The following is an 18861-nucleotide window of genomic DNA, read 5'->3' on the forward strand; positions in this document are numbered from 1 at the left end:
CTTCCCGAAGGCCCCGCGGGGGCTTTGCCGCCGCCGTCGCGCTTTCAGAGCTGCCTCCCGCCGCCTGCAAACCGCGCCAGCACCGTAGCGGCGGCTCTAAAAATCCCGCGGCGAGCTCGGGGCGGGCGCGGCGATCCCTCTCCATCCTCCCGTGGGCGCCGCGGCGGCAGCAGCGCGCTTTCAGCGGGACGCGGCGGCCGGCGGGGCTGCCCGGCGCGGGGTGCCGGCGATGTCCGGGTCCCGGGCGGCTCCTCCCGGTTGAGCGGCGGCTCCGCGCGGGCCCCGCGGCCTCCCCGCGCCGCCGGGCTCCGGCACCCGCGGCCCGCCCGGCCGGGCATGAGGCGGAGCGGCGGCGGCACAAAGGCTCCTCCGGGGCTGCGCGTTGCCTGAGGCGCCCCCCGGGCCCCCGGCGGCTCCGCGGGACGATGTCGCAGGATCACGACATGGACAAGACGATCAAGGTTGGCCGGGAGGCGCTGGGGAGAACCGGGCTGGGGTTGCCGGGTCACGGTGCTCGTGTGGCCGATTTTTGGCTTTTTTTTTTTTTTTTTTTTTTTAACCGTGTGGAAAACGGGGGTTGCTTGCGAGGGAGGCGAGGTGGAGGATCCCGCAAACCGAGCGCCCCGAGTATTCCAAACTTTTTTTGCTGTTTGTGCTGTGTTTAGCAAACAAAGGGATTAGCGCTCATTGGCTACAAGTTGTATAGTTGTGTTATTAATTAGTGTTCTATTGGGTAATGATTCTCTCGTTTGGCTCTTTAATTAGTGCCACGCTCGGTCCTTCCCTTCCTTGGGCTCGGAGGCGTTTCCTGGCTCGGTGTCTCTGGGTTGGTCACGATCTGTCCCTGCTGAATTCCCTTTTACCCAGTGGAGCTGATTTCAGCACAGATTCAATGTTGGGATTTTAGTTTCTCCCTTATCTTGGGGGTTCTGCCCAATGTCCTCATGGCCCATAAGTTCTGCATTCCTTTTGTCCAAATCCTTCTTCCCAAGCTTTGTTCACCTTTCCTGGCTCTGATATCACTCAAACACATCAAGCCCTAAACCTTATCAAGGCGATTCCACCACCAAGTAATTTGGTTTTCCAGCACCTGGACATCACTCAGAGCTGTTGGCTGCTGTTTCATGGATTAAATATTGCTGTCCATCAGGCTTGAAAGCTACAAAGTCAAACACCAAAGAGCAGCCTTTCATAAAGAGAACTTCCCCACATTTTCCAGCAGTCAGAACTCTGTTTCTGACTCTATTTCCTAACTCCTTTCTCTTTCCCTGCCACTGTTCCATTTTCCTGATTCTTAGGATGTCAGGCAGCCTTCCCAAAGTTCCTGTTCCATGAAAAAACAACTCTGGAGTGTGGGATTTGTGTGTTTGGAGCTGAACACATCCAGGGTTTAAGAGTGTGAACTCAGGATCCCTCTGTGCCCTGGCTCTGTGGGAGCTGGGGAATTCCCTGTTGGGATAAAGGGATGTAAATTAATGTTTTCAAACCTCTTTGGAGGTTCTTTACCTTGTGCAATTGATTAATCTTGGAAAAATTTGATTAGAAGGACCATAAATCTCATCCTATTCTACTCCCTCCATGGACATGGACACCTTCCACTGTCCCAGGTTTTTCCAGCCTTTTCCAACCTGCCCTTGAGCATTTCCATATTGAAAAATTGTGGGGTTTGCACTAAAAAAAGCCCAGAGTAGAAGGAAGTCCAATGAGGTTGTCATTAACCCCTGAGATCAAGTGTCAGAGCTGTTCCCTGTGGTTTTCTTGGCACACTCCAGGGAAGGAGCCATCCTGAAGGCTTGGGGGGAAAAAAAAAGGATTTAAGTATTTCTGTGGTATTTCATGAGAAGGGAAAAGTCCACATCAGAACTCATGAGGTTTAAAGCTAAAAAGCTGCAGCAGTTGTGGAAGTGTTGGGACAATTCTGTGCTCCTGCTCCTCCCAGTCTGGAGGGGTTCAACCAAAACTCCCTGGGCAAATCCCTGGAATTCTGGGCACAGCCTGAATCTAACTTATAATTTAGTACTTTTATACTTTATGGTGATTTTTTTGTACTTCTCAGATCCTTGGTTTAGGTCAGGTGTGATTGTTCTCGGGTTCAAGGTCTGGGATTCAGGACAGGGATCCATGTTTGGGAATCCAGGAGAGGTTGAAGGAGCAGGAGGGGAATTCCACAGGATGTGACATTTCTCTGGTTGGATCCATGGAGTTTGTCCAAGCAGCCTGCACTCCTTCAAGTCACCAATGACTCCCCAAACTCTTTATTTCAAACCTTTTTCCCATCAATATCCAGTGGAATCAGTGAGGTTGGAAAAGGCCCCTCAGCTCAGAAGGGGCTGAGCAGTCCCGATGTGTGAGAGCAGCTCGGTGGAATCCAGGCTGGGAGAGCTCTGTGAATGCTGATTTTTCCAAGCTCTGAGCATCCCAGACTGCTGGGACAGTGCCCAAGCTGTTGGCTGAGGCTTAGTGAGAGGGAATTTTGCTGCTGGAGAAATCCCAGCTCCACGTGGGTGTGAAGGTTTGCCGTAATTCCAGATATCTCATGTCATTATCCCCTTTTCTCACTGAAAATTAACATAAGGAACCATCAGAAGTTGCAGGTTCCTGGAAGTTTGGAGCTGTGCAGGGCAGGTGATTCCCAGATGTGCCCAGGAATTCCATACCCAGGGAACTCAAGCCTTTGTGCTTCCCACCTGAAACACTTGGGTGTTTTCAAACACTTTGGTGCTCTTGAAGCATTTCCAGCTGTTCAGGATCAGAATCGTGGGATCCTTAAGGTTGGAAAAGATTCCACCCCAAGGTGGTGGAATCCAACCTTTCCCTGACAGTGTTGGGAATTCCTGGTGCTGAAGTTCCTGAGCTGGGAGGTGGAAGTGATCCTGGGCACAGAACTCCTAAATCCTGGGTTTGGTGTCATTTGTGTTTCTTGATCACTTAATTATTCATTTGAACTTCTGAGTTGTAAAGCTGCCTTGGGATGAAGGTTGGGATCCAATTTTTGAAAGTGCAAGACATAAAATTGTTGCTTTTTGCTATAAAACAATGGCAAATACACAGAACAGGAAATAGAAATTAAATGGTCATTAATGCCCTCCTAAAATCGTGTTTTCATCCCACCCCTGCTGCTTTCAGGTCTCTGCAGCTGAATATCAGGAAAATTAAATCAGTTTTTTTTCTCTAACAGGCTCCTCACAAGTGAAATTTATCTGAGTTGAATTGATAAGAAGTTTCTTTGAGCTCCTCCTGAAAACCACAAATTTCTGGGATCCACTAAGATTTCTGCCCCTTCCTTTTAAACCCTTTGTAAAACCTTCAGGGCTGGTCTCTTCCATGAATTTCTAGTGTATTTGGGAATTATTTTTCCTTTCCTTCCCCATTGCTGCTGTTGCAGCAGCTCCTTTGGCTGTGATTTATCCTGAGCAGAGGCAGGAATTTAATAAAGGAACAAAGGCCCAGCTCAGGGCATCAATCAAAGCTCTGAGCACTGAGTTTACAGCCTGCCTTGGGATGTGGTTAAGCCTCAGAGCACCCAAGCTGTGGCCTAACAAAACCCAACCCTGTCTGTGTGGATTTGGACAAAAGGAGCCTGGCTCATTATCAGAAAAATCTAAAATTAATCAAGCAGGGTTTTAATTTACAAGGTGATGGTTCCAAAGGTTTGAAACCTGCAATTTTCTGTTTTCTGTGACCAAAAAAATGCATTTTAATGGTGAAATGGGCTCCTTGTTTTGTTGTGATTGATTGTTTGTAGGTAGGAAGCTGGAACTGAGTCAGGGAGGGATGCCCTTGTTACACTTTGGCTATTAAAGGCACAAAATCACATTTACTGCTCTCAATAACCCTGTTTTGTAATTTCAGCTGCACAGAAAGAATTTTCATCAGGTAAATCATGACCTGAGCATTGGTATTTATTTATATTTATATTTAATTTTCCTCAGGAAAGCAAACTCCCCAGCAGGCACTTTTACACTCAGATCTATTAAGCTGGGGTTTCTTTGGAAAGGCTGTAATAATTTTATTTATTATGTATTTATTGATTGTGTTTTCCTTCCTCCTGCTCCTTCCTGAACAGGAAACCTCCATTTTAGAGGAATACAACATTAACTGGACTCAGAAGCTGGGAGCTGGGATCAGTGGGCCTGTTAGGTAAGGGAACACTCTGGGATTTTCCCTGACCTGTGGAGGAATCAGTGAGTATTTTACTAAATGTGATGATGGGATAAATTATGAACAACAAATGCCTCTTCCCCACGTGGGCTGTGCAGGAAGGGTTTTGTCTTTTTGGGGGAATTTGGGAAGGAAAACTTCTCCTCCCTTCCCTGTCCTGGGATGTTCCAACAGCCAACATTGTGGAATAATGAAAACAAAGATTCCTCCTGAACCCCCCTGTCCTTGGCTCCTGCTGCCCCAGCACTGCCCCTTTCCTGCTTTCCCAGTTGTTTTTCCAGCTTTTCCCGTGAGCCCAAAGCAGACACTGCCACTGGCTTTGCATCCCAGCCCTGCTCCTCATGGATTTCTAACTCCTGGATGATTTCTGGGAAGAAAAACACTTTTCCAACAAGGCCTCTCCCTTCAGGGAATGGGAATTTGTGCTGGAAAACCACTGTGCTGCTGTTCCTGGGTGCTCCCTTTGTCCTTCCCATCATTTCTTCTTGTCTGGGTTCTCCTCATCCTTTTTGTGTTGTTCCATTAAAACACCCATTTCATGCTTTATTCTTTTGGCTGCCTGTTCAAACATGGGCCCTTTCCTCAACTGTTTAATGGGTGGGAAAAGAGGAAAAAAAATCAGCCAAAACGAGGAACTCCTTCCCAAACCACTTCATCTGTTCCAAACACTTTATTTATTCCAACATCACTGGGGATGTTCAGGTGTGCTTTGGGGTTATTTCCATCCAAAATCTCTCTTGAGGCTGAATTTAGGGTGAGAGCTGGGATGTTCCCTGTGTATCCCAGACTGGGGGCATTCCTGGGAATTCCCACGTGGAGAGCAAACTCAGAGCTACAAATCAATTGCTTCAGGTGTGTCTCTTTTTAACCTCCTTGCTGACTGACTGATTTTGTTGCTGTAATACCAGAGTCTGCATGAAAAAATCCTCCCAAGAACGCTTTGCACTGAAAATCCTCCTCGATCGTCCAAAAGCTCGAAATGAGGTACAGTTCCTGCTTTTCTCTCCAAAAAAAACTTCAATTGTTGGGATGTTTTAAATATAAAAACCTCACCACCAAACCCCCATTTGCTGGCTGTGCTTCCAGAGATTTATTTATAATTAATTGAGCTTTATTTTAAAGCTGTTCTTCTCCCCGTAATGGTACAGAACCAGTTTGAGAGGGAATTTTGTTTCCATACGTCTCACTCTTGGATGTCACTACTTCAGGTTGTTCTGGAAATGGATTTTTCCATGTGCCAGGAGCTAAAGCAGCTCCTGACACTGCTTGGAAGTTCTTGAGGTGCCAAACTGTCTGCCTGTGGATTGATGGGCACTCCTCCATCCATCAGGAATTTAATAAAGGATTAATTGTCCTCGAGGTTCAGGCAACTTCCATTCCTTGTTACTGAGCAAATTCTCCTTTAAAATCCCCCTAAAAATCATCTGTGTACAAAAAACATCAAGACTTGGCTTGAGGGAGCTTTAAAGTGGGAAAAAGCTTTTAAAGGGAGCTTTAAAGTGGGGAAAATTCCTGAATGTTGGGACAGGAGTTGATGTTCCAGGTGTTGTGAGTGCTGGAGAGCTGAGCCATGAAAGAAGCCAGATTATGGAATTTTAGGGTTTATTCATTAATTTTCTCTTCCAGTTGCACCTACATTGCCACTTTAAAGCTGGTTCTGTCTTTAAATTTATGTAAAGAACTCTCAAGACTGAGCTTTTCCAGGAGCTCTGTGTGTGATCCCATAATCTGTCACAAATTTGGGGGCCAGTCTGGGGTGTTTTTATCCATGCCAAGGTGAGCAGTGCTCAGCAGGGCTCAGGTGCCTGTCCCTGTGTGCAGTAACAGCTTTTCCCTTCTCTTCAAGGTACGTCTGCACATGATGTGTGCAACACATCCCAATATTGTTCAAATAATTGAAGTTTATGCTAACAGTGTGCAGTTCCCACATGAATCCAGCCCCAGGTAAGATTACATAGGGTGATTCATTCCCCACCGCTTGCTTTCCATGTTTAGCTCAAGGTATAGTGGAGTTTGCTTTTTTGTTTTGTTTTGTTTTAATCACAAAATTATTATTTAAAGGGGGTCCCAGGTATAATAATTATCCTGCAGACCAAGCAGCTGTTGTTTTTTTTTTTCCTCCTTGACTTTTGTGTATTTAAATTATTTTGCCTCCTTCACTCCCTGTTTTGAATGCATCTCCATTTTTTTAGGTTTTCCATTGATTCAGTCTGCATTGTGTGAAAGAATTGTTTCTAAAAACATGAAATTCAGCCCTGAAAACTCTCAGTGCGTTGTCCTGCTTAAAATGAACACAGGAAAACATGGAGCAGAGTGATCATTTTTTGTGTGCATTATTAAATCAGGATAAAAACATTGTCTTCTGATAGGATCTTAGTGGAGAAAATCATCAGAGCTGGGAGAGTGAAAGAGCTGAGACCTGTCTTAAGCTCTGGTGTAGCTGATTTTGCTGTGTGTTGGGAACTGGGAGTTAATTCCTTGAGGATCTGGCAGCCCTGATCTCCACCTTCCTATTTTTTCTATAATTATGGCAATAAAGCTGTGAATTAAAACAATGGGGGATCCAGACTCAAAAGCATCCGTAATCCTTGAGGGCAGAGTTACCCTTGGAGTGTCCACAAGGCTTCCAGCTCCATCCTGGGTGTGGAGCTGGATGTATCCATGTGGAGTTTGTTCCAGCTGGATGTGGGAGCCCATCAGGAGGAGCAAACTGGACATTCCTGGCTGCCAATCACTGGGAGCCAGAAAATCCTGCTGGATTTTAGACTGGAAGGCAAAACGGCAGCACCGAAATTGCCCCCAAAAGCAGCACAGAGAGAAAGCAGTGTTTGTGTGAAATATGCATTCTTAGCTTAGCAATTCTGTTTTTTTTGATGAATTTTGAACGTAACAACATGAAATGCTTTTGAACAGGGCTCGGCTCCTAATTGTAATGGAGATGATGGAAGGGGGAGAGCTCTTCCACAGAATCAGCCAGCACCGGCACTTTACTGAGAAGCAAGCGAGCCAAGTAACAAAGCAGGCAAGTCACCCCCTGTCCCAGCAAATCCATCATGCTCTGGCTAAAGTAGGGACAATTCCTGGGGCTGGAAGGGTGGGGAAAAAGGATTAAATAAAAGAATCCTCAGTTCTGATCCGATGATCATTGCCTGCTTTGTTATAAGTGACGATGCCAAAGCTTTACTAGGAATAAAAGGATTGAAGGTGTGGGCTTGTTCTCTGGGTCTGCTGTGCTTAACATTGCTTTTCCACACCTGGTCTAGAGATCACTTCCAAGAGAACTTTGTCATTCCTCTTGTCCTAAAAGTGTTGCCTCCAGCAGGATTCCCGAGCTCCGGAATCTCCGTGACATTTCTCTCCTCTGGGCCAGGGGTTTTCAGGCTGGGCTCTGGGCTTGGGCTTATGGAATTCCTGGAAGATACCAAGGAATGTGTCTGTTTGTTCTGACTTTGTGTCTGTTTGTTCCAATGTTGTTTTTCCTTCACCCTTTCTCTCCCAGCTCACTCCTGAGTGCTGTATTTTATAACCTCCACGGTGGTTTCTGCAGGGGGTTTTGGTGTCCATCAGGTTTTTTGTTGCTGGTGGGACTCTCAGAAGGATCTCTGTGGAATTCACTGCTGGGATCCTCAGTTCCCCTCAGCTGGAGAGAGAATGTTTGAACCTTGGGCAAAAAAATTCACATTACTTTTGTGCTTTGACTTGTTTCTAATGAAATGCTAATTGTGCTGGTACTTTTTGGTCTCATCCAACAAAGAAATGAGGTGGAAATACAGAATTATTCTTGACAGTTTGTTTGACATCCTTTGGGCTGTTTGATCCTGATGTGGTGGGGAAATCTTGTAAAACTTTTTTCTTGACCAGAAGTCAAGACTTTGATCTGAATTCTGTGTGTACACTTTGGTTATTCATGTCTCAAGTAACTCTTTGCTTTAATGTTTGTAGAAATGAAGTTTGAAATGCGAAAGTCTCTCTAAAATTCTTTTCTCTAGTGGTTCTTCATCATTTCCTGTCTTGTACCCAGGAATGGTTAAAACTTGTCACAGCAATGCCTTATTTTCTCTGGGAATGTGTTTGTATTTATTACAGAGCTAAATTAGCAGTGAATTCTCTTGTGACAGTAATTTGAGGTTTTTAAGGACTAACTTGAGTAGGATCTTACAGAATCCAGCAGGGATACTTCCAAATAAGGGTTGTGAAGCTGTGCCTCACTTCTGTCTCATGAATGCTGTTTAAATATTTATACTTTGCTTTTCTTTAAATGAATTGCACTTGGAAATGTGCAGTCCCTGGAGCTTTCCTGCCTGGATTGCAGGTTCCTAAAGCATCCTTGAAAGAATCCAGGAATACATTTCTGTGGGATATCCACAGAATTATTAAAGTGCAGGCAGTACCACCTAAAATGAAAAAATAAAACTGCCTCAGTGTTGCATCTCCAAGCAGGACCAAGTGCAGTGAATTATTCCCTGGAATCCTGAAGCAAGAACTCAGTGCTGAGTGGTTCAGCAGGGTGGAATTGCTGGGCAGGGGCAGCACCCTGGAGCCCTGGCACAGCAGGGAGGGAGCACTGGCACCTCCTGCTTCACTTTGGGGGGCTCTCAATGCCTCAAGTTCTCAAACTGAGCTGGTTGGGAAGCCCAGGCCAACCTGGCTTTTGTTTTCTCTGGGATTCATGTCCCAGTTGTCACTGCACACCACTGCCCAGCAGGGTCAGGCTTGTCCTAACTCAGAACTCCACCCAAGTGGGGTGAAAATGTTTGGGGTTGGAAATGTCCTTTGTAAAGCTGAAATAAATGTCCAGGCTGCAGGAGGAGGTCGGTGATTGTAGCTGATTTATTGTGCCCTTTTCCAGATAGCTTTGGCTTTGCAGCATTGCCACTCACTAAACATTGCACACAGAGACCTCAAGCCTGAGAATCTCCTCTTCAAGGATAACTCTCTGGTAAGATGGACGTTTGCAATTCTTCTGCTGCTGAATTTTGTGAAATGGCTCAGGGGTGACTCAGAATAGTGGTAAAATGACATGAATGTTCTGGTGACAAAATTGAATCACCTTGGATGCACTTGGTGCTTTTCCATTCTCTGATCTTCTTAGAGGGCAGTGAGTCTTTGCTGCTGCTGTTAAATAAGAATCAGGTTCTCTACCTGAACACAGAATTCTGTTCTGACCCTCTACCTAGAGGTGTTTTGATAGATCCAAACAATTCTTTGTCTCTCCTGCTCACAAGCAGCCTGGATATGCAGTGACCCCCCTGCAAGGGGCTCAGTGCTTTCCCAATCCCTGAGTGGGCTGTTCCTGGCCCAGAGCACCCAGAAAAGCAAAACCTCTGTTTGGAAAAGTCAGTTTGTGACCTTTCAGCTGCCTGGTGGAGTGTGAGGGTATAAATACAATGAGGTGGATGTTTGGAAAAGGTGAGATGAGGACAGGGGGAGAATTCTGTGTTAGAAAAGCTGATTTAATGAGATTTGTCTAATAAAGCCTCTTCTCCTTGTTTTAGGATGCACCTGTTAAATTGTGTGACTTTGGGTTTGCCAAAGTAGACCAAGGTGACTTAATGACACCTCAGTTCACTCCTTATTATGTAGCACCTCAGGTAACAACCAGTTCCTGCTCTGGGCTGAAGTGGGATCAATTATTGCCTGAACCTCCATATCCACATCATTTTAACCCCATTTGCCATCCTGGGAAGGGCTCTGAGTGCAGGAATCTTGCAGGAATTGCTCCACTCTGGAGCTGGAGGGCCACAGGGATCTGTTGATAGGGCAGATTTCCCAGACTGATGGTCACAATTGGCTTTTAGCTGTATTAAAGCAGCTGGTTTGGAGAAATCCCTGCTTTGCCATCCTTCTTCCAGCTCAAGCTCATTCAGGATTCCATTAAAAAGGGCTTTGCTGGAACAAAAAGGTTTTGAAAATGCGGTTGTTCACAAAGGGCAGTGGGAAAGGGTTGGTACCTGGGCACCTTGGCCTGACCCCCTGTCATTAAACACAATCTATAATTACACACAGGCTGCTCTTTGTAGTGCTCCTTTCCCCCCTCTCTCCTGTCCTTTGTGTTGGAGACCTGGAGAAAATGAAAAGCAGCTGCAGATGGAGATTTAATTGCAGTGTTGGGCAGCCTTTAATCACGGGGAGGGGAAATTCAGAGATCAGAGCATGTCCTGAAAATTCCTTCTCAGCTGGGGCTCCCTGCAACCCAAACCCACAGACAAGGGACACATCTGATGGGATTTGTTCTGGGAGAGGCAAAAAGAGGCAGCTCTGGAGCTTGGGATACTCTCAAAACACACTTTAGATTCTAGTTCCAAGCATGGAGGGGTTGGGGGTTCTGAGCAACTGCTTTAATTCAGACAGAACTGAATATAATATTTCAGTGCCTTGAAATATTATATATTTTAGTTTTTTCCCCATGTTGAAAGCTCCAGTCTTCCTTAGGGAGAAAAATTGGAGTTTGGTAGTCTTCAGTAGCTGGAATAAGTTTCCTGAATGGAAAATCATTAGGAATCTTTGGCCTAGACTTCGCTGATTGTGTTGCCTGTTCATGAGATAGATTTTTCTTCCTTTATTTATTTCCCCTCTCACCAGGTATTGGAGGCACAAAGAAGACATCAGAAAGAAAAGTCTGGCATTATCCCCACCTCTCCAACCCCTTACACTTACAACAAGGTGAGCTGAAAAACATCTTTAAAAGTCTTCCCTGTGCCACTGGTGCTTCTGATAGAGCAAATAATAAAATGCACACTTAGTGCAAACTTAATTAATGATCCTCTAATAAAGGAAAAATACACAAATGCTCTTAAGGAGCACTAAATATGAACAAGGTTTTGGAGAATGAATCTGCTGGAGTGAGGCCACGAGGGAAGTTCTTTCACCTCTGTTCAAAGGGAGTCTCTTTCCTGCTGCCAGAGTTTCTGGATGTGCAGAGCATTCCTTGTTCAGGCAGCTGTGCCAGAAACTGCTCTGTACCTGGATCTTCTGGAAAACAGCCAAGAATTTATTGTGTCACTGCTGGAATCTTGGCAAAATCGTGACAGGAAATATCCTGTAAGGTCATAATCTTTTTTTTTGGGTATTCCAAACCATTTTCCTCATTATTACTGTTTCGTGCTGACTGAGCAGTGCGTGAACCACTGAGTGTTCTGAGTGTGTCAATTTTAATTCAAGTTATCTGGTTTGTGATCCCAGTGTAAGCATCTGCCCTGATTCCAGCTTTAGAGAGGTGGTTTATTCCACCACGTGCCTGAGCAGGTATTTGATATGCAGTGTTGGCATTTAGTAGCCTCACAGAGAGAGTTAAAGCAAATGTTAATTTGTCTGCATCACAAATGTGCCTTCTTCAAGGACTCTGACTGCCTCTCTCCATCCTGGAGAACCAGGTTGGTGATTTTAGCAGACACTTCTGTTTCTGAACTCTTTAGAATGTTCCAGTAGTGTTTTCAATATGGAATTCCTTAGAATTCAATATGGAGTTCCTTAAAATTTGGGATTTCCAAGGTGGGAGTGGTTTTCTTTGCATGTTTCATGATCTGTGCAGTCCTGGTGGCACGAGGTGAAAAGGCTGCTGAGGGAAGGGCCTTGTCCACAAGTGTGATTCAGCAAAAGCACCTGGCACAACAAGCACAAGCTGCCTTGTCCCCAGAACAGACACTGAGGGGCTTCCAGGTGCTCTGTCCTTCCATGGCAGCCCAGTCCTGCTCCTGGCTCCTTCCTCTCCCTGGTTGTCACCACAGACAGCTCTGATTTCATATCCCTGCTGCTTCCTTTGTTGGATGGTGGCTCTGTTTTCAGTCTCCCATTGTAAACAACTGGATTCTTTTATGGGATTGAGGGAGTAGGATTCAGCTATCCTGAGAGATGCAATAAACCTCTCACACCTCTGCTGTTCCCAGACAATTCCCAACCACCTGGAAGTTGCTGAGCTTGGAGCAGGGAGCTGCCTTGTTCACAGCAGCCAGATTTATCCACCAAGGTGGATCTGGAGGAGGAGCTGATCTGGTTCTGTTCCCTTAGGGAATCACACAGAACTTTTATCATAACTCCCCCACTGTTTGCTGCAAACTTCTCCCCTGAGTGACCCTTTCCTTGCTTGCAGAGCTGTGATCTGTGGTCCCTGGGGGTCATTATCTACGTGATGCTGTGTGGATACCCCCCCTTTTACTCCAAGCACCACAGCCGGACGATCCCCAAGGACATGAGGAAAAAGATCATGACGGGGAGCTTCGAATTCCCAGAGGAAGAGTGGAGCCAGATCTCAGAAATGGCAAAAGACATTGTGAGAAAGTGAGTCCGTGGAGGAAACTCTGTGCTCGTGTTAAGGAATTGGAAAAGCACCTGGAAGTGGCTTATCCCAAGGGCTGTTTTTCCAGGAGTGAGGGGATTGTCTGCAGCTCATCCAGCTGACAAATTCTCTGTTACATTCAGCACAAACCAAATCTGGGAAATGTTTTTCTTTCCCTGCCCAGTTGTTTAATTTTGATGTCTCTCTTATGGGGATGAATTGTGTATTTAGTCTTTAAGGGGAGTGGGAGCACTGAAGGGTTTCAGGATAACACAACTGGCACAGATTTCCTGGGATAACATTTAAATTCCTGTGAAAATCGAGTGCCTTTAATGGGATGTGGTAAATCTGTCCCCTAAAGCCCTGTGCACATCATACACAGCCTAAAAAGAGCCAGGCAGGAGGATGGAGAGGGAGATTAAGATCTGTCATGAGGTGCCAGACTCAGATAAGGTTTTGCATGGATGTTTTATTCCAAATGCTAATGGAGTCTGTTTTCCATGCAGGGCACATCCCTCAGCTGGGAGTGTTTCAAAGACTTGGTCTGTTTGGGAGCAAGAACGTGGCACTGATTAGGGCTTGACCTCACTTATTTTTGAAAAAGTGACAAGGACTTACTGCCTTTGCATCACCAGAGGAACTGAGAGAATAAAAGCAATATAAATAGGAAAAAAAAAATCAGTTGGGGAAGTAATTTAAAAGTGTCAGTGGCTCCTCAGATGTACTGTAAATTCTCCAAGAATTCACATTGTTTGCAGAGGGTGCTGAGACCTTTTTAGAGCTGTGCAGGAGAACCCCCAACCTTTCACTAAATTAACTTTCCTTTGTACCAAGGTCAGCTCTTGATTCTCCACACAGAAACTCCACAGGCAAAAGGTTTCATTGTCTGTTTAAATTCCTATGAAACTCAGCTCTCAGGATGTTGTCACATCCAGGCTGATTTCTGACCTCAAGCTTTTATGAGGGTTTGATAATGGGTTAGGGTTTGGAAAATGCATGGAAAAGGAATGCACGTGTGTGGTATCAAAAGTGAATTTAACCTGGTTGGCAGCAAGTGGGATTTCAGAGCTCCCCCGTGGTGCTGCTGACATTTTGTACAAGTTATTTCCACTTTCTTGGTACATTAAACAATTGTGCTGTGCAGCCAAGAAGCTGATCTGGAGTTCTCTAAGGAAGTGTGACAAGCTCATGGAGTCATTCCCGTTCTCATTCAGGCTTTGGGATGACTTGTCAGCACTCTGTGGGAAATTTTGCTTTTTTTATTCAGTTGTGCTCATCATGAGAACACAAATTTATCTGCAAATCTTCTTTCCAGAGTTTCATGCTGGAAAAAAATTGATTTCATGGAATTTTCAGCAATCTTGGAATAAAGTTGCTTTTTATTTTGAGGAGCTGGAACCAAAGTGTTCATTGCTTGAGGACTTTGCAGTGGGGGAGAAAAGCTGAGGAGTGGCATGGTGGGAGCATGAATGAATCCTGCAGAGTTTCCATGCCCAGAATCCTTGGAATGAGCGTAACCTGGTCTGGGGATGAGCTCTGGGAGTGCATTTCCAGTCTGGATCACTTCCAGTTCCTCTGGAAGGTGATTTCCAACCTGGGAGCAGCAGCTGTGGGATTCAGCAGCACAGGGGGATCCCAGGAGGGCCTTTAGCACCTTCCTTTGCCCTGGATGAGCTGTGAGAGCATTAAACCACAGCAAGGTCAGGGAGCTGGGACAGACTTTGGGCTCATTTTGGGGCAGTTTGGGCTCGTGGAGAAGCTTATTTTCTGGCCTTTAAAATGCTTAAATGCTCTGTAAATCAACAAACCTCTTCTTAGGGATTTATTCTTTCCTCCCCAGGCTGCTGAAGGTCAAACCAGAGGAACGTCTGACCATTGAGGGAGTGTTGGACCATCCCTGGCTCAATTCCACAGAGGCCCTGGACAACATCCTGCCCTCTGCCCAGCTGATGATGGACAAGGTCTGAACAGCAGTTATTTGGTCAGGAATGTTGCACAGAAGCAGGAGAGCTCTGGGATGGGTGAAGGGCTTTTTTGAAGAGCCTGAGATTTTAGGGAGAAAATGGAAACAGAAATAAAAATGGAAATCAAATGTGAAATTTGGGCTTGAAGGAGATGCTCCCAGATTGGTGATAGGAAGCAGAGCCTGAGGGATCTTCCACAGGTCTTTCCTCTTTTTACCATGCTTTATCCCCACTACAGCAATGACCTCACTAATGAAACAAATAGTCCTTGTTTCCTTTAATTTCTGCTTAAAGAGGATTTCAGTCAATCTTGTGTACATGAGGAGGAGATGATCCTTTGTCCTGTTTCTCCCTGGGGTATTTTGTCACTGATTTTAGTTCTAGCCATGCCTTCCTTCATGCACATCTTCAAAATAAATTGGATTCTGTGCCTCTTTTTTTCGCCCATGGCAAACACTGTCCATGTGTTGTTGCACCAAGTGCCCCTTTTGTCTTTCCAGGCCATGGTGGCAGGGATCCAACAGGCTCACGCAGAACAACTTGCAAACATGAGAATCCAGGACCTCAAAGTGAGCCTGAAGCCCCTTCACTCTGTGAACAACCCGATCCTGCGCAAGCGGAAACTCCTGGGGTAACTCCAAAGCTGGGTTTGAAAGGACAAACTGGAGTGGCTGGAAAATGGCTTTGGGAATGGCACAGGCCCAGTTTTGATGGTTTAACACACTTTTTGGTGTTGCTCAGACAAGTAATAGTGGCACAATGTGGTTTTTCTGCCAAGGTGTGGCAGTGAGGGCAGGAAGGAGGTTGGATGTTGTTCCTGTATTGAACAGATTCTTTATGGGATGATGGGTCACATGTAAGATAAGGCAAACTGGGAGAAAGAATTCCAAGATCTTTTTTCTCATCCTGACATTTATTTACTGAAGAAGTCAGGTAGCCTCTCTCTGTCTCTCTCTCTTTGTTCAAGTTAATCTGAAAAATAGACTCACATATTTTAGGATTACCTTTATTTGAAGTAATTTAAAGGACTATTTCTTTTTCTCCATACTTAAAACGATCTCATAATACAGGACAAGAATTATAATTAATTCTGAACCTGTCTCCCAGTTTCCCAGAGAGGGAAGGAGCTGTGTTATAGTGGAGCAGTTACACAACGAGCTTGAGCTGTGCCCAAATTTCTAATTATTTCCTCCTTGTTCTTGTGCAGCACCAAGCCAAAGGATGGTGTTTACATCCACGACCCTGAGAATGGAAGCAACGATTCCAATGTGGCTCTGGAGAAGCTGAGAGATGTGATTGCTCAGTGCATTCTACCACAGGCTGGTAAAGGTTGCCACTTTTAAGAACGTTTTATTCCTAAATGTGCAAGACCCCGACTTTGGGTTTGTCTGTCTCAGTGGTGAGGAAGGAAGAACAAAACTCCTGGGCAGCCTCTGAGCTGGAATTTGGGTTCATGTAGAATTTTAGTGACATGCAGAGCTGTCAAAAGAACTTTCAAACAGGAATATTTGGTTTAAAGGCCATTTCCTGGTCTGTGTGGGGTCAGCAGGAGTAACTGCCCAGTGAGGCATGAGGCCAAACCTGCTGTGTCCATTTGTTGTCCCAAACAGGAGAGAATGAAGATGAGAAGCTGAATGAAGTGATGCAGGAAGCCTGGAAATACAACAGGGAGTGCAAATTGCTGCGAGACACCCTGCAGAGCTTCAGCTGGAATGGTGAGAATTCCTGCTCCCCAAATTTATTGGATTTGGGCTGATTTAGGTTTTGACACTGTTTTATCCGTTTTACCAGAACTGGTGTTCCCAAAATGGAGGTGAAAGTGTTGCTTTGAAATTTCTATTTGAGGGTCAGGGTTGAGTTTTCAGAGGCACCAAGAATGTAACAGCACAAATGGATCATGATAGAAATGGGGGAATTTTAAACTGCCAGAGGGCAGGGATAGATGGGATATATGCAAAAAACCCTTCCCTCTGAGAGTGGGGAGGCCCTGGACAGGTTGCCCAGAGAAGCTGTGGCTGCCCCATCCCTGGAAGTGTCCAAGGAGGGGTTGGGCAGGGCTTGGAGCAAGCTGGAATAGTGAAAAGTGTCCCTGCCCAGGGAGTGGAACCAACCAGATGACCTTTAAGATCCTTTCCAACCATTCCAGGATTCTCTGATCCTTTTAGGAACCTCCAGCTGTGTTGAGCTGCTTTCCATCCAGCTGTTTATTCCCTCTTTGTGCTGGAAGCTGCTCCTCCCTGCAGCACAGCAGCCCTGCAGCTCTGCTTGGGTGGGAAGCAGAATTAAACCAGGACAGTCACTTTGGGAATGCTCAGGTGGCTCCTGGACAGAAAGGGCTGGCAGAGGTGTCAGCCCCCAGGAGCAGGTGCTGATGGATGTAAGGGACCAGCAGAATCAGGCAGCTTCACAAGGGTTTAATCCTGCTTCCTCCTCTGTTCTGTTTGCTTCGCTTTAATTGAGATTTTTAATTGCTCAGTTTTTCCAACAGAACTATGGTCTGTAATTCCTTTTGGATCCTGTGCTGCTGTTACCCTAAGTCTTTGTTAATTCCAGCTGGGATTGCTTTCCTCCTTGTGCCCAGCCTCAGCTGATTCCCTGTTTTTTCCCTTCCAGGCAGAGGATTCACAGACAAAGTGGATCGACTAAAACTGGCAGAAATTGTAAAACAAGTGATTGAAGAGCAGACAAACTCCCACGACTCTCAATAGCTGGAGCTTCTTAATCTTATTTTTTTTACCATTTAAGATTTATTCTTTAACTGTAAAAAGTATTTTTATGTAAATTAATAAATCATAATTATTTCATTAAATTTCCATACTGCTTGAAAATGCTGTATAGTTGTAGATACAAAAAAAAAAAATCATTGGTACTGTAATATTTTTTTAAAACTCAGTTCCTTGAGGTATATATGATCACTTATGTACTGTTAATCATGAGCCCCCCAAATGGGGTGGATTTTATTGTTAAAAACCATTCTTTTTCTTAATAACCAGTTGCAGAAGCTGCCTTTCACCTGCCACATCCAGCCCCTGCAGTGACTTTATGCGAAGGAGAGCCACAGTTTCTCAAGCCCCTGCTCAGTGAGTACTTGAAGCAAGTGCTGTGAAATGCAAATTCACAGCTCCCCTTGGCACCTAAATTCCAGGTCTTTAGGTAGAGAAAAATCGATTAAATATCCTTCAGTTTGGCTTGGTGCCTTGCCCAGGCACCTGAGGCCATGTGCTTGCTGAAATTTTCAGTTCTGAGCAGTGACTCTCTTTTTTTGTTGCCTTCCCCATCTCCCTCAGACCTTCTTTAAGGCATAACCTCCTCTCTTTTTTCCTCCTCATCTTCCTCAGAGCTTTTTTTATGGCTGAATCAGCAATTCAGCACAAAACTCTTCTTTTTTTCACCTTGTCCAACAGCAGAACAGAAGAATGTTCAAATTCTTATGCACAAATTATTTTAATTTCCATGGTGGGATCTTCTATGGACCGAGACCAGCCTGGGGTTTGTTTGTTTGGGATCCATCCCCATATTCCCATTTTTTCCTTCCTAGAAGATCCAAGGCTTGGGTTCTGACTTGTCCTCTTGTTTGGCAGAGCTGCTCCCAGTGCTCTGGGGAACCCCTGGGATTTGTCTCTGGAGCCCAAATTCCTGTCTCTGATGCCTTCGAGCTCCTTCTTAGAGGAGCCACAACTGCAGGGCTGCTCCTTGGCTGCCTCCCCAGGGCAGGTTCTTAACTCTAGTCTGGAACATTGGCTCCAAAAGCTGCTTTTTTAAATCCTGATAAAGCAAACCAATGGCAAGAATCTGTACATAGTTCTAGTTTTCTACCTTTTCTGCTTCTCTTTCTTTCGAGATCGGGCGGAGGCTTTTTATAGAGCTATTTTGGTACCAAATCCGTGCAGACACCGGGTGAGTTTGGTCTGCAGACTGAAGTGCCAACCCAGGGCCATCAGTGACCACTCCTGAACGTTGTTGTCTTTCACAGCTCATCCATTTTTGGGTTTACATTGACAAACCTGAGCCATGAATCTCCCAGTTCTCGCTTACAGGAGTCCAGCCTTGTGTTCTTTTTTTGTCTCTTTTCTATACCAAAACTTCCTCGCAGCTTTAGCTGGATGGCAAAGCAGTGTCTGACTCTTTCTATACAATTTTCTAAACAGTGACTTGTTTTTTCTACATGAAGGAGATGCTTTGTTTCCTGTTCTCTGTCAGCTTTCCTTAATCCTGTGGACAGTTTTCCAATACCTGATTTATTGCAGGGTAAGAACAGTCCCTGCTTATCCATCCTCTGATGGGAGCAGGGAGTGTTTGTGTGAGCTGGAATTGTGCCTCTGACACTACCTGGAATATTTGTGCACTGACCTGTTTATGAAAAACTGAAGAGAATTAGCAAAAATTGAGAGTTTTTGTCATTTTTTGGCTGTACTACCAAGCCCTGTTATGTGCATTTCTGTCCTTGCTCTAATTCTTGGT

At 45.3% G+C, this 18861-nt stretch overlaps 1 protein-coding gene across 3 annotated transcripts; it reads left to right on the top strand.

The window, feature by feature from the left end:
- The first annotated feature begins 69 nt into the window (after positions 1-69).
- MAPKAPK5 (MAPK activated protein kinase 5) lies at positions 70-17209 on the top strand. Of its 3 annotated transcripts, none has more exons than XM_083873726.1 (14): positions 70-461; positions 4067-4140; positions 5070-5145; positions 6008-6105; positions 7075-7187; positions 9015-9100; positions 9657-9752; positions 10744-10824; positions 12251-12438; positions 14277-14397; positions 14901-15031; positions 15608-15729; positions 16011-16115; positions 17014-17209. In XM_083873726.1, the coding sequence occupies exons 1-14, from the start codon at positions 426-428 to the stop codon at positions 17106-17108; spliced, it is 1422 nt and encodes a 473-aa protein (XP_083729852.1). In that variant the 5' UTR covers positions 70-425; the 3' UTR covers positions 17109-17209. The 3 variants fall into 3 exon arrangements, with proteins under 3 accessions (XP_083729852.1, XP_083729853.1, XP_083729854.1); XM_083873727.1 differs by having other exon boundaries at positions 72-461; positions 15608-15723; XM_083873728.1 differs by lacking the exons at positions 70-461; positions 6008-6105 and having other exon boundaries at positions 4077-4140.
- Positions 17210-18861: the final 1652 nt, after the last annotated feature.

This window comes from Zosterops lateralis, assembly GCF_965231275.1.
Source record: "Zosterops lateralis genome assembly, chromosome: 17".
NCBI lineage: Eukaryota > Metazoa > Chordata > Aves > Passeriformes > Zosteropidae > Zosterops > Zosterops lateralis.